Consider the following 21,920-nt stretch of genomic DNA (forward strand, 5'->3'; position numbering starts at 1 on the left):
TTAATACTAATGCAAAATTGCTTATTTCATCAACAAGCTTCATTTTCATTACCTAATTGCTTTCCAAAAAATGAATGCAACTGATTGGTTAAGTTCACAGTTATCATTTGATGACACTCATGCTATTCATTTCTGTTTTTCCAGCTGACAAGTGGTAATATTACGGCAATTAATTACAACAAGGAAACAGATGATTGAGGACTGAACTGCACTAATATATAAGCTAATAATATAAGTTTTAATCATTATTTTTGTCACATTAGTAGTACTTTTTTTTGCCATTTTTGCTTGTAAATTCGCTTAAATTAATGCATGACTGAGCATTGCTCTGGGCAATGTCTTGTATCTGGCAATGGCAGTATCTTTTGTATTAAAAAAAACTTACTCATTTATGATAAATACTGTTAAGCTTTACTTCTATGCTTGAAAATACAGTTGTGTAATATTAAAATCAATATGCATTGTACTAAAAAAAACATCCCAGACATAACCCAAGATAAACAGATAGAGACATAGGCCTAATATAGACATTTTTTCTCTGTACATGAGTACATGAGTACTCTGTACTACTCATCAATTACTATGAGTAGAATGTTAATAATAATAATTATTAGTAGTAGTAGTGGTAGTATTAAATGGTATACAACATAAACGCTTGTTTTTCCTCCAGCAATCTTTGTAAAAGTCACAAATAAATATTGTTAACAGTAAAAAAAAAGGCTTGTTGGCATGTTTTTTTTTTTTTTTTTGTCAGTAGGACTAGAAAATTGTTTACTTTTGTGTTAAATTTGCTTGCACACCATGACTCTATGTGACAGTCCTTGCTTTTTGACAATAATAAAATTAAAGATTTCATACATATTGTTATGAAAACACACTGTGGCCTCCATGGTCATGGGTTCGATTCCCTCCTTAGGTCTGTGTGCGTGGAATTTTTACATTTTGTCAGTGCTTGGTGGGTTTCCTCCCACAGTGTATAGATTAAGCTAATGTTCTTAAATTATGTGTGTGTGTGTGCGCGCGCGCTTTTGGCACCCTGTCCAAAGTCTCCTGGGATAGGCTCCAGGCCCCTTGCAACCCTGTACAAGTGGAATAAAAGATAATAGAATAAATTAATAAACTAATGAATGTTTTAAAAAAAAATAAGATGAGATAAAACTTTTTTTTTTTATCCTGGAGAAAATTCTTGTGCTTAAAGAGCAAAGAGAGTATATATACACGCAATTAAATTATTTAATACTTTAATAAAAATTTAAATAAAATATAAAAACTACACATAAGATAGACAAAAGCAGAATGCAACAACCAACAACAAACACCATAGAGTGTTTTGTTAAACGTTTTGTTATGGTTCCACCGGTTCCTTGCGGCTCCAGGGTCCGTGTTCGTTTCCCGCCTCGGGTCTGTGTGCATGGAGTTTGCATGTTCTAACCGTGCATGGGGGGGTTTCCTCCGGGTACTCCAACTTAACAGTGTGTGTGTGTGTGTCCTGCAATGGATTGGCACCCTGGACAGGGTGTACCCCCACCGCCTTGTGTCCGAAGTCTCCAAGCCCCCTGCAACCCTGTACAAGATAAGCGATAATGTTCGACGATGAGCGAGTGTTTAATTTACAACAACATCAATCAGCTTCTTCTTCTTACTGGGCGGGGCCACTCTGGCAAGAAACGTGGCCACGCACACCAGCAGGTGTTTTTAATTACTCCAGGACAGCAGATGGCGATAGCAAGTTATCCATGTTCCTGATCTTATTTCCTGTCACAGAGGAAGACATGCCGCAGTCTTCTGCCGCCTCCAGCTAGCTATCGGTTCCTTAGTCTAGCTAATCCTCATTATTTATCATTTAAAACGTACACGTTGAGAATTAGTCCGCGCCGCGGTGGTGGTTGTGGGTCGGAAAAGGCTGAGGACACGAAAATATCCTGACCTGGTAAATATTTCATTAGTATTAATATTAAAGAATTGGACAGGACTAGTTTGCTAAATTTAAGGCTGGATCACAGAACATATTACAGAACCGTTTGTATAAAAAGTCAAACGTAGGCTAGTATATAATGTTAGCACTTCAGTGTGTGGGGTTTAGTGTAGTTATCCTAAATTGAGTAAGTTTTCAGTTTAAATGAACTAGATTTTTTTAAAGTGTCGAAAACATTAGCTATATAGCTAAGAGAAAAGAGAGGGCAGCTAGCTGAGCTAGAGATTAGCATGCTCGCAGAAGAGGGCGGTTCTTGTGCGCGTTTCCGTGTGACTTGGCACGTCATGTTGACCCTTTGCCTAGATACACGTGTCATAGAATAAAGGAAGAGCCGGAGTTTTCAGTGATTCATACCAAACCAGACTGACTAATGCCGCTTCACCGGTTTAACTCTACAAACCAGTGGAATGGTCAGAGTTTCTAAGACCTTCATTTTGTTTTCACGTTTGTTTCAGACCGAAGTGACCGTATCTTCCTAGCTGTCTTAGTCTTCACAACACGCCACAGCCATGTCGTTTATTTTTGACTGGATCTACAAAGGCTTTAGCGGTGTTCTCCAGTTTCTCGGTAAGTTTCTCTGCGCACTTAATAAACTGCCTGACATACTTGAGTAAAAAGAAAAATGCCTACACACCAACAATACAAGATAAAGAAAATGTAGCTTCTAATAACAAAGGCATTGCGTTTAGTTCTTTAGTTTTAGTTTAGTTCTTCCTCACACATTTATCACAAGTAATGAGTACAAATAATATGAGATAAGATAAAAAAAAGGGAAGTAAATATGAAGTAAGAAAGATTAGTTTTCCCCCCCTGTATCTGATAGACGTGAAGTAAATATTTACAGTGGAAAGCAACATATAACACCATGCTTGAGTCGTGTTTTTTTTTTTTTTTTACAACTGCTCACCATATGATTGTATGATTCATTTAAAGAAGTTCAAAAGACTGGTAGAAGAAAAGTTTTTTAATTAATCTTTTCTTTAAAGTTGTTTAATATGATTTAAAAAAGAAAAGAAAACTGTAAAGGAACTTAAAAGATCATCAGCTAAATGACTTTTACTTTACACTGAGTATTGAAAGTACCAATTGTGTTTAATACCAGATGATACCCGCAATCATATGAAAAGTGCCATATCACCATTGTACAGTTCATTATTCTTTGCCCTTTGAACCGTAATTTTAAAGCAGCGGTTAGATCATCATGGTTGCGATATTCCTACAGACTGTTTGATTTGTTTAAACTCAAATTATATATATTTTTTATTTATTGTTTTTGTTTTGTCGAGCTGGTATTAACTCCATAATTTGTGTAAAACTTTGATTCATTTCAGATAAAATAAATAAATAAAAATTACACAATGTGTAATCTGAACACATGCTTCAGTAGAAGAGATTAGGCATTAGGGACGTCTGACCTGCTGTTGATCCTGCAATTTGCAATTCAAATTCTTAAAACAGTAGAGATCTAGAAATAGTATATAATAATTAATAGTAAAGAGCAATTATTCAAGACAGTAAACATGTATTTCTTTGTTTTAGATATTTCAGAATTCACAACCCCCCCCCCCCCCCATTTTAAGTGGAAAGTAAAAACATCAAGGAGGTTACAGAAGTCTTAAATTTTTTTGGGATAAAAATGCATCTGCTTTAGTTTTGTAATTAATTAATTTCATAGACTGCTGTATTTAAACCATGTCTAACAAGAAAAATTCTGATGTCTTTTTGACTTTCTGGTTCATTTTATTTTCTAACTGGTTTAACTGGTTGATTTTATTGTTTTTATTCATTATGCTTTAGTGTTTGTTGTCCTGTTGCAGGTTACACCCACATTTCATTTGTAACCTTTTAGCATGTAAATAAACTAAAAACAAGATGAGCAAGTGTTTTTTCATTTCCCCCATCATCTGGAAACCATGGGGGTGCAAACTTTTTCACTCAACTTCATGTTGAGAGCAGTTCTTATTTGGTGTCGTCTTGTAATATTCCTAGAAACTGAATCAGCCTAAGGGGGCTATGCTGTAACATGAGGCTTTTGTTTTCTTTCTTTAACCGGCAGGTCTGTATAAGAAATCCGGGAAACTTGTTTTCCTGGGATTGGACAATGCCGGAAAGACAACTTTACTTCACATGCTGAAAGATGACAGGCTGGGACAACACGTGCCTACGCTACATCCTAGTAAGTATACCTTTTTCATCAGGTACACATATTTAACCTTAATATCTTTCAAATAATGCCTATCACTGATCCGAGTCTGTGCTTTTAGCCTCAGAAGAGCTGACGATTGCTGGAATGTCGTTTACCACGTTTGATCTTGGTGGACACTTACAAGGTCAGACATAATTTTTTTTTTTTTTTTGTAAATTGTACTTAACTGTGATTAAAAACAATCCTGTCCTAATTTAGAATACTGGATTTGTGAGCACTTGGACCGAGCTTTTTAACATCAGTATTATGTTATTGTTCTTCTGTTCTTCCTTCAGCCAGGAGAGTGTGGAAGAACTACCTTCCAGCTGTGAACGGAATCGTCTTCCTTGTTGATTGTGCAGATTATCATCGTCTCTCTGAATCCAAGATTGAACTGGATGTGAGTTGTTGAACCTATTTGTGTTACTTATGGTTTCATCTTTTAAGGAAATGGTCTGAATATTTAAAACTCACCTCAATCTTTGTCTCATGCTCAGGCATTGCTGGCAGACGAGACCATATCGAACGTGCCTGTCTTGGTGCTGGGGAATAAAATCGATCGCCCAGAAGCATTGAGTGAAGTCAAGCTACGGGAGCTCTTTGCTCTGAATGGACAGACCACTGGAAAGGTCAGAATTTAGGACACGCATGTACATTTTCACACACTTGATAAATTTGATTGAAACATAAAATCTTAAGTCTTTTTTTTGTGCCAAGGACTAGTACAGTTTTCCATAACACTCGTAACAAATCATAATAAGGTGGATAATATATACAACATACACATTTAGGAGTGATGGGTGACAGTGACACCTGATGTGTATTCCTCATGTCCAGTCTGCTCCTTAATTTAATTGTAGTTGCTGTCACTGCAAACAACTCTGTCTTACAAAGATGGGTTGTTGGAAATGAAAGCAGGGTTTTTATTACTTTTGTGGCATCTTGATTTTAATCCAGAATGTCATCAGAGTTGAAGTTGCTTCAAAAACACATTTAAGGTTTAAATTCTCTCCGTGTGGCCTGTTACCAAATCATCCATGGTCTGGTAACGGTCGTGGCCTGGTGGTTGGGGCCACTGGCCAAAAAGAAGAGCAGCGTATTTAAACAATTGGCTCTAATGTTCTTTCTAGTCTAGGTTTTTCAATGTCTCCCAAAATCACTGTTTAGTTCCTCTTTGCTTTCCAATGTTGATGCTCACAAATGGAATACAATTTACCCTTTTCATTTAATCCACTATCATATATTTAATAAATTAGACAGCACACTACCCAAATACTGATATTTTCCAAGAACATCACAGTCATCCCCAGAGGTCATGTGAAGACCATGCTTTATAGCGAACGTATAAAACCTAGGTTGTTTTAATATTTTTAATGTTATAGCTGATCTGTGTATGATAAATGGAAAAACCACCTCATCATATCAACAGTTATACAAGCCTTAGAAGATATGTTGGGTCTGTCTTACAGGTCTTTCTGAATTATGGTACTGTAGAAATACTACAGGATTTGCCTTGCAGCTAATTTGCTTATTTGCACGTATAATTATAGAACCCTCGAGTCTGTTTAGTAAAATGTGCAAAAAACCCATATATATATATGAGCTCTTTCATAGGCCCTTATTATATCTAGCCATTCAATAATTCTAAAATTATTCAGTTTAACTATACTGGTGTATTTTTCAGCTCCAGATCTAGCTCTGTACAAAAAAAGTGGAACATAATGATACTGTGATGTTCATCCTGAGTGTTCTGTTTTTCAGGGAATCGTGTCCTTGAAGGAGCTAAATGCACGGCCATTGGAAGTCTTCATGTGCAGTGTGCTAAAGAAACAAGGCTATGGAGAAGGGTTCAGATGGCTTTCACAGTACATTGATTGAGTAAACAGAGGTTTCTGCTTTAAAGGACTCCTACCTCTGAGTGATGAACTTTAACAAAAGAGAGACTGAGATTGTGATAAAGGACTAAGGAAGAACCTGGTGTATTAGTATAAGAAATGGTTTTTAAAACACTCGCACACACATTCCTTTCACCTAGTACATTCCACTAAAATTGATTTTAAGTTAAGTTGTCTGAAGACATTTACAGTATTAAAGTATTTAACACTGCATTTTGGGCCTGAAAGCTATTCATCTCTCTCTCTCACACACACACACACACACACACACACACACACACACACACACACACACACACACAAATGTAGGCTGTATATAAGCATAATGACAGCACTGCAGCTGCATATTACACAAAAGGATCTTATCCGTTTGAGCCGTAAAGACATTGAAATACAAAGTAAGTCCAACGTCTCAAGTACACCCACTGGTTCTGTATTTAATGAGCAACTTCAATAGATGAACACAATTTGTATTAAAACATCAACATTTCTGCTCCATATGAGTAGTCTGTGTGTGAAATAGAAGCTTTATTCTTTTCCAACACATACACTTGCCTATTTTCCATCCTGTCTGTTGCTCTTTAGAAATGACTCACACAATATCTAGTAATGTGCAATCTAACCGTAATATGACCAACTTCGTTTATTTCCTGCTAATCAGCATATATTTATCTTTATATTAGATCTTATACAATCATATATTCGGGTATATATTGTCATTGTAGATAATGTTCATATTTTGTCCTAACACAGATCACCATAAACAGGTTCTTCACAAGCTGCAGGTATTTTATGAATATCGACTGATACGAGAGTATATACAGCAGTGAGTAACGTATGAATGTGATTGTCGTCTCTCGTTTTGTTTTGCACACAATTATTGTACATGACAGTCTCTGTCTTTACAGTTCATAACCTTGACAAGAATGCGCAGATATTTAACATAATTCATTGTGTTAAAAAAAACATCAGCGATAAATATTTTAAATATTCTGATTTGTGTTTTGTATTTTTAATTCCATTATTCCATCTTAACGGTAGAAATTTGTACGTGATAACATGGACACAGGAACTTGTGAATAATTCATTTTACCTTTAAGTTAGATGGAGAGAATAAATGTGGAGCTTTCTGTATCAAAGAAAGTGGAAATGCCGTGAAGTGTCAGACCTTCACAGAGTGGTAATTGTACAGTGCCACTCTGAACAAATGCCATGCCGCACTGCTGCAGTGCAGTAAATATCTCAGAGTGAATAGAGTATTGAATTACAGGCTGTGGATGATAAGCATTTATGATGTTTGTTGCTGCTTTAATAAAAAAAAAAGAAGCAGAAGCTAGTAATGCCATTGGAGGAGTTTTAAAAAAGGTATATCAGAGCTTTTCGGGTCAAATCTGATGTTTACAGTAAAATAAGCTGGATCATTATCTACTTGCATGTTTTGTTTCTCCACTACAACGGTGAGTCAAAAAATTTCTGCACCCTGGCTGTAGAGTTTATTTTAACTAACATTTTAGAAGACAGTTTTAGAAGAAACGTTAGTTTTAATATAACAGGAACGCTACTGCTACCAACACAGCTGCCTCATAGATCACTAATGTTCATTGTCTTCATTATTATTACACTGGGTTTCTTAATCATATGACATCCCTTTCGTATGGATTTAACTTTTTTTTTTCCATAACTGGTTAACGAATATTAACCATCATTGTATAAGCGCTCTAGCAGTGTCGCAATGTGATATCAGAGCAATTACATTGGACTTACATGAAATACAGCATTAGTCAACAAATTAGCATCAGACTCCGTTTCAGTGTGACCTTTGCCACTAATACCAGGGTCAGTTCTCTCAGGTAATAACCGCATCAGTTTGCTGAAGTGATTTTGATCTGTTTTTGTCCCTTTTTTTTTTAACTGTGTGCATTCATGGGGCCTATTTTGGTATTTCACCTGCTGTCCCATTAAGATTTCTGAGCAATTAAGAGGATGGTTCCAGACCAAAGTGTTCCATTGTGCTTATCAAGCAAACCTCTATAGGTTTTGTGCTGGAGAACAGGTTTAACAATGTTACGTCAAAGCGTATAAGACAACCAAAGTCTGACCAATAGCTGAAGAGCTTGGTAAATTTCTAATACAAATTTATTGAAACACATTGTAAGTGTACTTTATTACATAGGAAAATGAAAGCAAATCTTCAAATTTTAACGTTCAAACAGCCACCGGGGATGAAATGCACAGTCCAAAAAATGTTTTATTCTCTCCAGACATAGTGTTGCATTCCTCCCTTTCACTGTACGCCAACATCTCTGCACAAGAACAATGGCATTCCACTTTGCGATCTTAGCTCGCTCTTGAACAGTCAAGCGGTCGGCCATCTTTGTTTATGTTGGTTGTTTGCCTCTCGCAGCCCATGCCTGTACTATTGATGGAAGAAATATGAAGTCCTATTTACATAATCCCATCTATTTTTTCATCATGTTTTCACTGATAGTATAAGTTCTAAAGCCATTAGATATCGCCTAGTTCATTTTTTACCTACCCTGTAGAGATTTCACAACATTTGATCTAAAACCAGGTATCAATTAGCATTTTATCTGAATAGCTAATGACAAAACTTTAAAACCCTGTGTATTTTTTTTTCTTCAGGACTCATTTAAAGTCACTTCTAGTGCTATTAAAATATAATGGCAGATTACAGCTCAACACCAGCTGCTCCTTTTTCTGTCATCCCCCAGTGTCAAACTTTTTTTTTTTTTTTGTCTCACAACTGTTCGTTCACATTTCCATAAGGGCATTTGGCAGAAACCCTTATACAGATGGACTTGAATATATCTCACCTCTAAGGGTCAAGAGCACAGCAGTGGCAGCTTGGTTGGTGCTGAGATTTGAACTCATGACCTACTGATCAGTCGAACATCCTAACTACCACTTAGCTTAGCTACCACCATCATTACAACATAAAAAAGTGCAATTTGCTTGTTTGTACAGTTGTTCCTGACAGAAAACCAGTCCAGGAATAACGAACGACCACATTTTATCAGTTTATTGTGACGCAGCACAGAGTACATCACAATAATCTTTTTAACTTGCACAGAAATATAACACTTATCCTTTGCCATTTATCAGCACACGCAGACAAAAAAATTGAATTTGCAGGTGGACCCTAGAGCCTTAGATTGAATTTGTTCCTCAGGTGCGAGTGTACGTACTGTACAGTAATACTTTTTTCTATAGACGCAGTTCCTTTTTCCACCACAGGGAGCCGCTACAGACCAGAACAGTTTCCTTACTTGAGTAAAACAACATGGATGTAAACAACATGAATGCTGAAGACTTTTTGCTGTGTTTGAATAGTCTGATATGGTCACATGATAGCCAAAAATCCAAACATGTATACAGAGATAATGAGAAACCAAACAGTAAAAAATAATTCCAGTGCTGGTTTATTATCAAATATCAAACACAGTGAGAAAACATGTCACGAGCTGAGCGAAGCAGAGATGAGTACACGATAGCAGCGTAATGCTAATGTAAAGCAGGAGAGATAAAAGGAGTGGATGTTCTTCTGTAGGATTTCGATCTTGGATATTTTGTAATGTTTCATGGTTTCGTTTGGACTTGTATCTGTTCAGATAACTTTAACGTGTGAATTAAGACTGAATTCAACATTTTTTCATCCGAATATCTGGTTTGAATGCGAAATAAAATAAGGCGTCTTGGAACTACAGCGCACGTTCATGTCTCTCCTGTAAGCTTGAACACAGCATGTGTGAAGTATCAGCTAATCACAAGATCTCTGCATTTTGCTGATATTCTCTCACGTTACATTAAAGAACATTGATTTAATCACTTCCGACAGCTCTACATAACCAACTTTACATACAGTACGCAAACAGTGACGATGCAAGCATAATCACAATAATTCCCAGCAGATAGCTATGTTTATACACTACAGATCTTTTTTTTTTCTACATGTCGTAGATTCATGAAAGAAGGCAGCAGCGTCATCTGAATCTGACATTCACAAAAGAATATGTCATTACAAAGCTGTTACAGTGCTGGTACGCTTGTGTGGGATGTGTTCATCACTTCTAATCATTCATCTAGCAAATCTTTCCAGATAATAATAATAATAATAATAATAAATAATCCTTTCCTTAAGTTTATATAATTTACACAGCGATCCTTAACATTCCTGCACATTTAAACTCTTAATCTAGGTTGTTCTGTCAAAGAGCGTTTCCTTCAAAATGTCACGATATACAGTACTTCTATTTCCATATAATAAATGACAAAATGCAACAATTTAAACACAACTTATTATATTGTACACAATAACCTTTTTTTCTTTTTTCTTTTCTTTTTTTTTTCATTCTGTCACCTTGTTTGGACTGCACTGATGTCTCCGTTCATCACAACTACTTACAGCGACATGAAGAACATAAAGATGTCATATCAGAGTGCTATATTTTTTTAACATTCATACAGTAACTGTACATTCCTCTTATCTAACATGCAAGTACTGTAAAAACTATCGATCACACTCCTTGTGAAAAATCCTGCGAAATGCAATCTTTGAGTTTAGTACAGAATTTCCAGTAAAGTATAAAGAAAATGAAGAGGAGGACATTCAGGAAAAAACAAACACACATGACAACTTTATCATCAGATGTGGTTGTGCATAATAAAAAATGATTAAAAAACAAAACAAAAACAACAACAACTCAGTAACGGTTGTGTTTTATACATTATGCTCATTTTTATCCGTTATAAAATTTGACTTTTGATTGGATTAAACATTCGTGTTTCTCTTATCACCATCATTACCGGCTCTATTAGTGGTTTGAAATAAATACATAATGAAAGTAATGTTATTTATAACTTATATATACTAAAGTTATAAATACATAACAGAGATATATTACAGCTCATTATGAACAGGAACATAAACAGGAGATCAAACTTGTGTTCATGCCTGTCTAATATGGATTAAATGAATTAATTACATTACTTAAAAGATAGTGATTCCCTTAAATGAGCGGTTGTTCCTCAGCACAACTGAGCCACTTTCTTTTTCGCTATTACACAAGCTAATATAAAACATACTGTAACCAGAATCAAAACCTCAGTCAGAGGTTAATGTCTAAAGCTCAGAAGTTTCTCAATTACAAGCAAGCAAGTTCCCTAGTTTCGCTTTCTTAACAGCAGCATAGACTCCCATTCACATCACTGTTTTAGACATGATTAATGATGAACACGTTATACTCAGCACATTATCATGTGGCTGTAAGCTAGCATAGGCAACATAATTTAATGCTTAAATGTGATTATTTCAAGTTCAAATATCTTTTTGTAGTTCTACACCTGATCAGGTTTAAATGTTCTGAGAAAGCGACAGCATGAGAAGTTAAAGAACCTGAAATCCATTATAAATATGTGTAAAAATCACCCATTAAGCCTTTCCAACAGCTTCCATCAAGCAATATGCTAATGAATTAAGACTGATAACAAATGGGCCTTGAAGAGCACAGGTGCGTTAATGACAGGAAACTTTGTCTACCAGATGTATCCCCCATCATCAGTTTCTTCTGGTTCGGGATCTTCTTCTTCTTCAGCCTCTTCTGCGTTCTCTTCTGTCTCTTTCTCTTCTTCATCCTTCCATCCCAGTCCACTGCCAAAGTCTCCAGAGTAGCCCATTAACTCATCTGCACCACAGATAGATAGAGAGAGAGAGAAAGCATATCGCTGCCTTTAGAGATTAGTTACAGCCTCATTTCAGGCATTTTCTAAAGTAGTTTACTATCAAAGGTCATAGCAAAGGATCTCAACCTCGTTTGTTTGAAGGTTGTTTGCCTTGCAGATATTGCCATACTACTGTTGATGTGCCCGCGACTTTGTTCACATAGAACTTAACTGCACACTCAGAAGGCTATTTTTAACAATGTACAGCGCCATCTGTTGAATTTTGGAATGAACAGAATTTTTTTACGCGATACCGTGGAGTGCGTGGAATAAAGGTGTGAGACTTCAATTGCACACTAATAAATGCATATTAAAAATTTTACAGCGCCATCTGTTGAATCTAATGATTTTTCCAAGGTCGATTTTTAAAAAAATAATATAATTAATTTCAAAGTGTCATATTTTCTCTTCCTGTTGGCTAATTGCGATGAAACAAAGTCTATATGTTAGCCTCAACCTCAGCCAAACACACCTGTGAAATCTCCAGTGACATTAGTTCAATAGTTTTTATGTGATGCGTGCACAAACAAACAGACATACAGACAAAAAAAATAGCATCTTGATGTCTATTACTCATCTTACTTTTTTTTTCCACAAATATCTTCAATGTACAGTCCAGACACATCAACTTTAAGGTCTTATTATATGTATAGAAGATTCCAGTATGGTAATACCGCCAGATTTACTGATAAAATCATTCAAGAGTACTCTGATGCACTCTTCCATGGCCTCCCCAATCAATAGATTTCAACATCATTGATCTAAAAATTTACATTTTATGTCACATACACAACCATACACCACATGATAATCAGTGAAATGCTTATATGACTGCCCGTGACCTAAAAGAAAGATTTTGAAATATTACATTAAATTAAAAATATACATTTCCAAAGCAATATAAGATTTGGAAAGATATTAAATAGAGGGGTATACATAATGCAGGATTTAAAAAATGCACAAAAAGAAATTATAAACTCAGGTACGGTATAAAAGTATAACAATACAGGAGTGTAAAAATATGTTTTTCATATAAAAATATAAAACTGGAGTATGAAATGGAAGCGTACTGATATGTGTGTTAGCAGCTGTGTTGTTGTATATATTCCAAAGTGCACAAAGTGCAAATGTGCACTTTTATCTTTAGTGAATCTTAAGCTCTTAAATGCAAAAAAACAAAGTATATACCATACTGATTATCAATGATATACCAGTAAACTGGTGATAGGATGATGGGCACCCAGGGCTTATTTAAGCCTGTGGGAAGCAAAGGCTGCAGTATTCTGTTCGGTTCGATCTCACAGAAAAGCTAATGCAGCACAAATTGCTGAAAAAACATTATTGCTGGCCACGAAAGAAAGAAATCAGAACACCCAGTGGATCATAACCAGCAGGGTATGGGGTTTGGCAAGCAAAGAGTTCACAGTTGTTGATCCGGATCTCAATCTAATCGAGCATCCATGGAATGTGCTGGACAAACAAATCTGATCCATGAAGGCCTTGCCTTGCAACTTTCAGCCCTTAATGGCTCTGCTGCTAACGTCCTGGTTCCAGATACTACAACACACAGAGGTCTCGTCGAATCATGCTTTGAGGGAACTGACAAAATACTGAGCATCAAGGTGTACTGACTTAATGTTATGGCTGATCGATGAATACTATAATTGAAACATGTTGCATGTTTTAAAGTGAAATATGTTACACCCAACTGAACCTAGATGACAAACATGCACATTATCCTGGGATCTTGTTGAAAGATACTAACAATAATAATTCTGTTTAAACTAAGAATGAACTGCCAAAATCTTATTAACCAAGAACTGCTTTTACGTCACATATGCCACTCACCACAGTCAGGTTTGCCACGAACCCGTGACCCGGTGACCTCAGTGCCATGCAGGTCAACACACCAGCATTCTGCTCTGCTCTGGTCACACTGTAGCTTCCTGTAGTAGCCATCTTCATCACAACTTGGGATGAACATACCTACATACACAAAGAATTGTTAAATACTCACTTCCTTTGTACTGTTGTTGGAGCATAACGTCAGCTATGCACATGCACAAGTCATTTATAAAGCAGTCTGTATTAGTATTTATTGTCGAACAGTGATATCAGAGAAAAATGGGGCACCTTGAATGGCACTTTAGAGACCACGAGATTAGAAAGTGTTTAGAAAAAAAGATAAGAAAGCTTATCAGCAAACACAGAAAGACTCTCCCAGCTATTCCCTTTTGATGGCCTGCAGCTAGAGCAAAAGGTTGTGGATTGATCCTAGCTGATAGCAGGCAGTTCCTGACCGTGTGTCCTTTAGCATGAAAACCCTGCTGTTCAGTTTGGAGGCATACGTTTGAAGGAAAATGCAGATTTTCATGAAGCACGGACATTTTATTTTCCTCTTAACGTGAAAAAAGACCATTTCGAACCTGATATGTTTTTCCCATTCATATAAGTGGAAGAGAGTTTCTGTTTAGAGGGAGCTGTCACTTGTCCATCTTCCGTACAGGGTCGGACACTGTTAATAACCCAGCGACAGCACTATGACTGGTTCACGGTTTGTGCCCCTTAAGGGGACACCTGTCATCCCACACAGTCACTGTACATTACGGCTCAATGAAGGTGTCTTATACACCAGGTAAGGCAGAATGAGATTGGAGGATTACATGACAAGATTCTTTGAACAGAGTGGTCTTATATTATAGGCACACACACACACACGCACTTATTCACACACTACAGGCAATTTGGAAATGTCAGTTAGCCTAATCCACATGTCTTTGGACTGTGGGAGGAAACCGGTGCCTCCCACAGTATGAAACCCTATTATTATTATTATTATTATTATTATTATATTGATCATCTATACAGCTTATCCTGTGTAGGATCATAGGGGGCCTGGAGCCTTTCCAACTATCCAAGGTAACTTAAGGCATGTGGTAGGATACACTCTGGATGGGGTGCCAACTCATTTCAGGGCACAAGCACACACTCATACACTCAATCATACACTACGAGCAATTTGGAAACACTAATCTAGCTACACTGCATGTCACCACTGTGGGAGGAAATCAAAGTACCTGTAGGAAACCCACCAAGCATGGGGAGAACATGCACATTCCTCTCACACAGACCAAAAGGCAGTAATAATATTGTTGGTAGTTTTGGCTGCTCTCCATTCGAGGTCGCCACAGAGGATCACCGGATTTTTGGCGCAGGTTATTGCAAATGCCCTTCCTTACACAACCCTCGCATTTTCATCCAGCCCGGGGATGGGCACTAAGGGTGTCCTACAAGCCCAGGGGCTGGGTCTCGAACCCTGGCTTTCCACATGGCTGACGAGAAGCCTACCACTGATGCCAATAATAATAATAATAATAATAATAATCAAAAGAAGATGAGAAAGAAGAAGAAGAAATATAATAATTTTATTGGACATTTACTTTTTTCAACCACAACCACATTTGTGTACGTTTTCTCTGAAATACTATTTCAGGTTATACTAGAAATACTATTGCACTATTTTTAAAACTACACATCCTTAATAAAACACTCACAAAATGTTAAGCTTTCTAGATCTTCTCCTCTTTCTTTTAGAATGTCCAGTACAATTATCAGTAAACCACAACAGTGGCCAGAAATCCAACTAATCAACCCTTAACTGTACCTTCTGCTGCACTACTCCAGAAATGACACAATTACGCAATGCATACATTATACACGTACAAGATCATAATTGTAATGGATACCTGGTTTTCTCTTGGCTACCTCCTTCACTTGGAGTCTCTCAATCTCAGCCAGGCAGGGGGGCTCTAAAGGGCAGAAGAGTCATCTCACATGGTGCATAATCAAACTGTCTCAATTGTCAAATCAATCTTTGCAGAACTCCACACTGTTGCAATAAAAATGCATTCAGAATTTGAAAACGGGAGAATTACAATATATATCCTCTATTTGATAGATAAAAAGAGATCCTGAATCAACTTACTCTCCCTCCAGAAGCAGAGACACCACTCAGCTGTGGACACCTTGCCGTCACGGTACGAGTCGCAGGAGTTAAAGAACGGTCTAATACACACCTCGTACTTCTCCAGGTTTATAGCAGCCAGCTCAGAATGGTCCAGGTAGAGGTCATTACTGGTGTCCAGTTTGGAGAACATCCAGCCAATCGAGTCCTTGCAGCCAGCTACCAAGTTCTTCTCGAACACTGTAGCAGGAGATCGTTTAGTGGATGCGTGTACAGTACAACGACCTAATGAGTCAATGTGTGGGCATTGTCACTGAGAGATAAAGTGTGCGCTGTTACTAACCTGACGCTGTTCCTGATCCTTGTCTGCCAGAGCTGTTCATTTTAGCATTGCCATGGAGAAGCTGAAACCAATCTCTGAGCCTGTCTCCCAAATCTGCCAAGTCCTGACCTGTGCAGCTCTCTATAGAGAGAAAATAAGAGAGAAAGACAGAGTGAGAATGAGGAGGGGAAAGCTATTCTTTTTTATTTGTATAGCACAGTTCACAATAGACATTGTAACAAAACAGCTTTGAAGAAATCCATGTGAAGATCTAGACCCCCCAATGAGCAAGTGACAATCAAAAACTGCCTGAGACAACACAAGGAAGAATGCTTGACAGGAACCGGACTCAAAGCACATCTTCCTCTGGGTAAAATTAAAGCAGAGTATTAAAAAGTCATATGCGGACATCTTTGTGTTGACCCTCCTTGGACCTTACCACATGTTGTAGTACTTGAAATTTATTGACCTTAGCGGTATTATATGTCATTAATTTATCATTTTATTGGCAAATCAATAGAAGAGGTCAATACCAATAAGTCTCCACTTTGCGTCAGAATCTACAGTGGCTTGTGTAATCTAATGTCAGTACAAATACAGCTGCTCTGTGACGGCCTCAGAGGTTGTCTAAAAGAATATTGGGAGCAACAACACCATGAAGTCCAACGAACACACCAGACAGGTGAGAGATAAAGTTATTGGGAAATTTAAGGCAGGCTTAGGCTACCAAAAGATTTCCAAAGCCTTGAACATCCCACGGAGCACTGTTCAAGCGATCATTCAGAAATGGAAGGAGTATGGCACAACTGTAAACCTACCAAGGCAAAGTCGTCCACCTATATTCACAGGCCAAACAAGTAAAGCGCTGATCAAAAATGCAGCCAAGAGGCCCATGGTGACTTTGGACGAACTGCAGCGATCTATAGCTCAGGTGGGGGAATCTGTCCATAGGACAACTATTAGTCGTGCACTGCACAAAGTTGGCCTTTATGAAAGAGTGGCAAGAAGAAAGCCATTGTTAACAGAAAACCATAAAAAGCCTTGTTTGAAGTTTGCCCAAGCCATGTGGGGGACACAGCAAACATCTGGAAGAAGGTGCTCTGGTCAGATGAGACCAAAATGGAACTTTTTGGCCAAAATGCAAAACGCTATGTGTGGCGGAAAACCAACACTACACATCACTCTGAACACATCATCCCCACTGTCAAATATGGTGGTGGCAGCATCATGCTCTGGGGGTGCTTCTCTTCAGCAGGGACAGGGAAGCTGGTCAGAGTTGATGGGAAGATGGATGGAGCCAAATACAGGGCAATTTTGGAAGTAAACCTCTTGGAGTCTGCAAAAGACTTAAGACTGGGGCGGAGGTTCACCTTCCAGCAGGACAACAACCGTAAACATAAAGCCAGGGCAACAATGGAATGGTTTAAAACAAAACATATCCATGTTAGAATGGCCCAGTCAAAGTCCAGATCTAAATCCAATGGAGAATCTGTGGCAAGATCTGAAAACTGCTGTTCACAAACGCTGTCCATCTAATCTGACTGAGCTGGAGCTGTTTGGCAAAGAAGAATGGGCAAGGATTTCAGTCTCTAGATGTGCAAAGCTGGTAGAGACGTACCCTAAAAGACTGGCAGCTGTTATTGCAGCAAAAGGTGGTTCTACAAAGTATTAACTCAGGGGGCTGAATAATTCCGCACACCCCACTTTTCAGTTATTATTTGTAAAAAATGTTTGGAATCATGTATGATTTTCGTTCCACTTCTCACGTGTACACCACTTTGTATTGGTCTTTCACGTGGAATTCCAATAAAATTGATTCATGTTTGCGGCTGTAATGTGACAATGTAATGTGAAAAAGTTCAAGGGGGCCGAATACTTTTGCAAGCCACTGTATATTCATTGCATTTTGGAAGAACACAGATTCCAGAAACAAGCTTTTGGGAAGATCAGTGCAACATTGATTTCATTGTCCACAAAGCAGATGGAAGATTGATAGTTGTGGGTACTGGAAAAGTTAATAACAATCATACTTTGTTCCTGTGTTTCTGAGGAAACGTGTAGTGTTCAGTCACCAAATTATTACAAAATCGAAAGATTTTAATCTTTTTCTTTACCTTTCCCTTGTGGGACCTTGGTTTAAGATGATAGGATTTTTCTTTTTCTTAACTCTCTGTCCAGTACCAACTCTTAAAATTTTTATTGATCTGTAGGGATTTGTAAAGGAGGATACAGGATATAATTATATAATAGAGAACACTGAGAACAGTGACAGATGGATCTTACTTGCAATCCAAAACATGTTCCAAAAAATCTGATTTGTACATTTTGATGTTGCTTGAACCCGGAAAAGTGAAAATATCTCAATAATAAAGTAGGCCTATATAACATTACACTAGTATTCATCTGATGTGTGTGTGTGTGTGTGTGTGTGTGTGTGTGTGCGTGTGTGTGTGCGTGTGTGTGTGTGTATTCACCTGGTTTGAAAACAGAAGGTGCTTCTATTTCAGGTTTTGGAACCGGCTTGCTAACACACGGACAGGGGCCTGCACACTTAACAGCTAGTGTTTTACCACTCAAACATGCCTGCTGCTCCAACTTACACTAGTGAGACACACAGAGAGAGAGAGAGAAAGAGAGATTAGAAGAACATTCCTTTATGTCCAGCTCCCTTAACTATACACACATAAACAGAAAAATAGCATAATATAATCAGCTATAGATAAGACCGTGTGTGTGTGAATGTCGTCCTACACAGTAGCCCCCTCCCTCCTCTCTAATTTGAGAGGAGGGAGGGGCTTCCCTTCTAGTTGAGGTATCTGAAAGGAAGATGCTAAAGAAACTTCTCAGTATCATGGACAATACATCACATCCCCTACATGAGTCAGTGATGTCATACAGGAGCACGTTCAGTCACAAACTGAGACTACCAAAATCAAAAACTGAATGCCACAGGACGTCATTTATACCAGTATATATATATATGGTGTGCAATATCATTACTACTCTATATGCAATATCAATTATTATGTGCAATATAAATCCTAGGTGCAATAACATACATGTACATTACATTACATTTTGCACCTTTCTGTACAGTCTGTAGTTTTTAGTTTTTTCTATATATATTTTATTCTATTTATATCTGTTTATATTGTATTTTATTTTTTATCTTCTTCTTATCCTATTGTATTTGTATCTTTTAAATATGCACCCACTAAAGAAACAATTTTCTTTGGGATCAATAAAGACTTATCTTATCTTATCTCTCATCTTCCTTCAGCTTCACACACACACACACATACATACACACACACACACACACATTCATACAAACGTGTGTGCATGCACAAACACACGCACTAACAGAAACACTGCTTTGTCGGGATTCTTTTAAAAGATAAAGTTCAGGTTAATTTTTTTTTTTTTTTAACTTTTTTTAATTAATTATTTTCATCTGAATATTTTTGAGCTGTGAAATGAATCATCAGAGTTTCCATTATCTCTTATGGGGAAAATTCATTTGGTATACGAGTGTTTTAATATACAAGCATGCATCCAGAACAAGTTATCCTCGCAGTCCAAGGTTTAAGTGTATATATAATGTACTTATACAAGTTTTTCTTTTCTTGAAGTGTGTATACATTTTTTGGATGACTATACTGTATATATTTACTGTACTATATATATATACTTTAATATATAGTGTCTTTGTCGAGAGAACAAAAAATACTCACACATCATGTAGAATTAAATGATGTGTGTGTTTCTGTATCTATTTTGCTGCAGGTATATAATGGAGTGTTTTAACTCATAAAAGCAATAGCGCTCTTTTCTGTGTGCGTGTGTGTGTGTGTGTGTGTGTGTGTGTGTGTGAGCGAGAGAGAGAGAGAGAGAAAGAGCATTGCTGTAGCTGAATGCTGCAGCTTGATTAATGTTCTTCAATGATCAGAGCGGTGGATCACTCGCCTGCTGCTGGATTTATTGATTTAGGTATTGTTTTTAATTTTGACCTTGTACACAAGCGTGATCAAGCAAAACGCAAGCATCAAGCCTTTTTCTTTCTCTTCCTCCCTCCTTTTAATTCTGCTTGCTCTTCTTTCTCTCTCAGTCCTTTCCCCACCTCTTTTTTTCACTCCTCTCTCACACTCTTAACTCTAGTCACCCGTATAAATATTTGATTTGGTTCCTGGTTGAGCAGGATGGGAAAATCAACAGTGCTAATGTACCGTTTTTGTATGTGTGCGCGCGTGTGTGTGTTTACCTGTGAAGCATAGTTATGTCCATCAGATCCACACACAGGGTTTGTGGCTGACAGGGGACATGGTTTACAGCTGTTTACGTGAGCCTTTGTGTCAGGTTGCCTGATCCTACAATTTAACAGAACACAAGATCAGTGAAACATCCTGTACATTACCGCAGATTGGAATCTCAGCCCTGATGTATGATAAAAACAATGTATCAATGCATTATATTTTTATAGTAGTGGTATATCCATAGAGATCGAAATAAATAGTGCATATTAGACCATTATCCTATTAGCCTATTAGCACTGATAGCCATGAGGAAATGTACCAAAGGCAAGTGATAACATTTAATTCCTTGTTCAACAGCTTATAGCCACAAAAATGACCCATAATGTGATCATGTTGTTTCAGTCTCCATCAAAAGCTAATGGTGCTGAGAGAAAGAACCAAGATTTCATTTCTCTCCCCCTCTTTCTCTTTCTCTTCGCTGCTCACATTTGAACCCAGACACTGGAGGGAAATAAACACCCATCACTACGGAAATAAACTCTACAGGCAATGATGTTTCAGGCCATTAGTTTTGGCAGTGCCATTGTAGCTTTTTAAAAGATGTTCTTCTGTACACTAGATAAATATGGCGAATGCAAACCTTAAGTGCGCACGTGACACAATTATCACTATGTGTATTCACCATTCACATAAGAACCCAATACACAATTACGAAAAGGAAATACACACACAGTAATGCACTATAATTATTAAAGCCAAAAAAATAAAATAAAATAAGACATTCAGAACCCTTATTCTGGGCTTGGTGCTCCATGGCTAAAGTATGATCATTAAAATGTAATACTACATCTTAATTTATAAAGCATGGGGAGACTTTATAACTGGAAGACCTTTGTTTAGTGGAAATGATAAAACAGTTGTCTAACAGTTTGCACATAAACTGCCTGGCCAAAAAGTCACCCACTCTAAGATTTCATTCAACCGCCTTTAGCTTTGATTACAGCACACAGTGTGGTGGCCAGCTCATGTGTGAAAATGATGCCTCATGCTTCCCGAACCATGCTTTCACAGTTTGAATCCTGGAATATGCCTGTGCCATCAGGAAAGAAAAACTCATTTAAGTAATAATCTGGTCATTGAGGACATTCAGGTCATCAGCTGACTTAATTTTATTACTACATAATGTTGCTGAGTGGCTCTGTGGTAGGTTTTTTCACCTGCCAAGTTCAATTTCCAGCCAATGCCCAAAACCCGGTCACTAATAAAGAGCATCCGGTATAAACCTGTGCTAAGTTGTATGTTGATCTGATCCTCCACGGGAAAAGCCTAAAAACTACCAACAATAATGCTCTGTCTAGACCTGACCAACTGAACCCACCCCAAATCATAACACTAAATCCAGGCCCTTGTACAGTAGCTACTATGCATGATGGGTGCAATGCTTAATGCTTCATGCTTTCCTTCTACCCTCACTCTAATAAAGGGTCAATTAGACCAAATAAACACGTTTTCCATGGTTCCAAAGTCTAATGTTTATGCTTTTTACCAAACTGAAGCCTTCTTCTGATTAGTCTCATTAACATGTGT

The 21,920-nt window shown here is 37.5% G+C and overlaps 2 protein-coding genes across 4 annotated transcripts in view; one reads left to right on the forward strand and one right to left on the reverse strand.

Moving 5' to 3' along the window:
• The first annotated feature begins 1,768 nt into the window (after positions 1–1,768).
• On the forward strand, positions 1,769–7,051 carry sar1aa (secretion associated, Ras related GTPase 1Aa). Of its 2 annotated transcripts, XM_053512348.1 has the most exons (7): positions 1,769–1,930; positions 2,431–2,542; positions 4,032–4,151; positions 4,240–4,305; positions 4,457–4,560; positions 4,658–4,789; positions 5,922–7,051. In XM_053512348.1, the coding sequence occupies exons 2-7, from the start codon at positions 2,485–2,487 to the stop codon at positions 6,036–6,038; spliced, it is 597 nt and encodes a 198-aa protein (XP_053368323.1). In that variant the 5' UTR covers positions 1,769–1,930; positions 2,431–2,484; the 3' UTR covers positions 6,039–7,051. The 2 variants fall into 2 exon arrangements, with proteins under 2 accessions (XP_053368323.1, XP_053368324.1); XM_053512349.1 differs by lacking the exon at positions 1,769–1,930 and having other exon boundaries at positions 2,308–2,542.
• Positions 7,052–9,478: 2,427 nt separating this feature from the next.
• LOC128541612 (testican-2-like) overlaps positions 9,479–21,920 on the reverse strand; it is a 57,738-nt gene continuing 45,296 nt past the window's right edge. For both annotated transcript variants that reach the window (XM_053512111.1, XM_053512112.1), the window contains 7 exons: positions 20,342–20,447; positions 18,555–18,681; positions 16,102–16,221; positions 15,780–15,998; positions 15,541–15,603; positions 13,643–13,780; positions 9,479–11,757 (listed from right to left, as the gene is read on the reverse strand). In XM_053512111.1, coding sequence (XP_053368086.1) covers positions 11,609–11,757; positions 13,643–13,780; positions 15,541–15,603; positions 15,780–15,998; positions 16,102–16,221; positions 18,555–18,681; positions 20,342–20,447 — 922 coding nt within the window. In that variant the 3' untranslated portion in view covers positions 9,479–11,608. The remainder of the gene's footprint in view (positions 11,758–13,642; positions 13,781–15,540; positions 15,604–15,779; positions 15,999–16,101; positions 16,222–18,554; positions 18,682–20,341; positions 20,448–21,920) is intronic.

Source organism: Clarias gariepinus, chromosome 14, assembly GCF_024256425.1.
Source record: "Clarias gariepinus isolate MV-2021 ecotype Netherlands chromosome 14, CGAR_prim_01v2, whole genome shotgun sequence".
Classification (NCBI taxonomy): Eukaryota; Metazoa; Chordata; class Actinopteri; order Siluriformes; family Clariidae; genus Clarias; species Clarias gariepinus.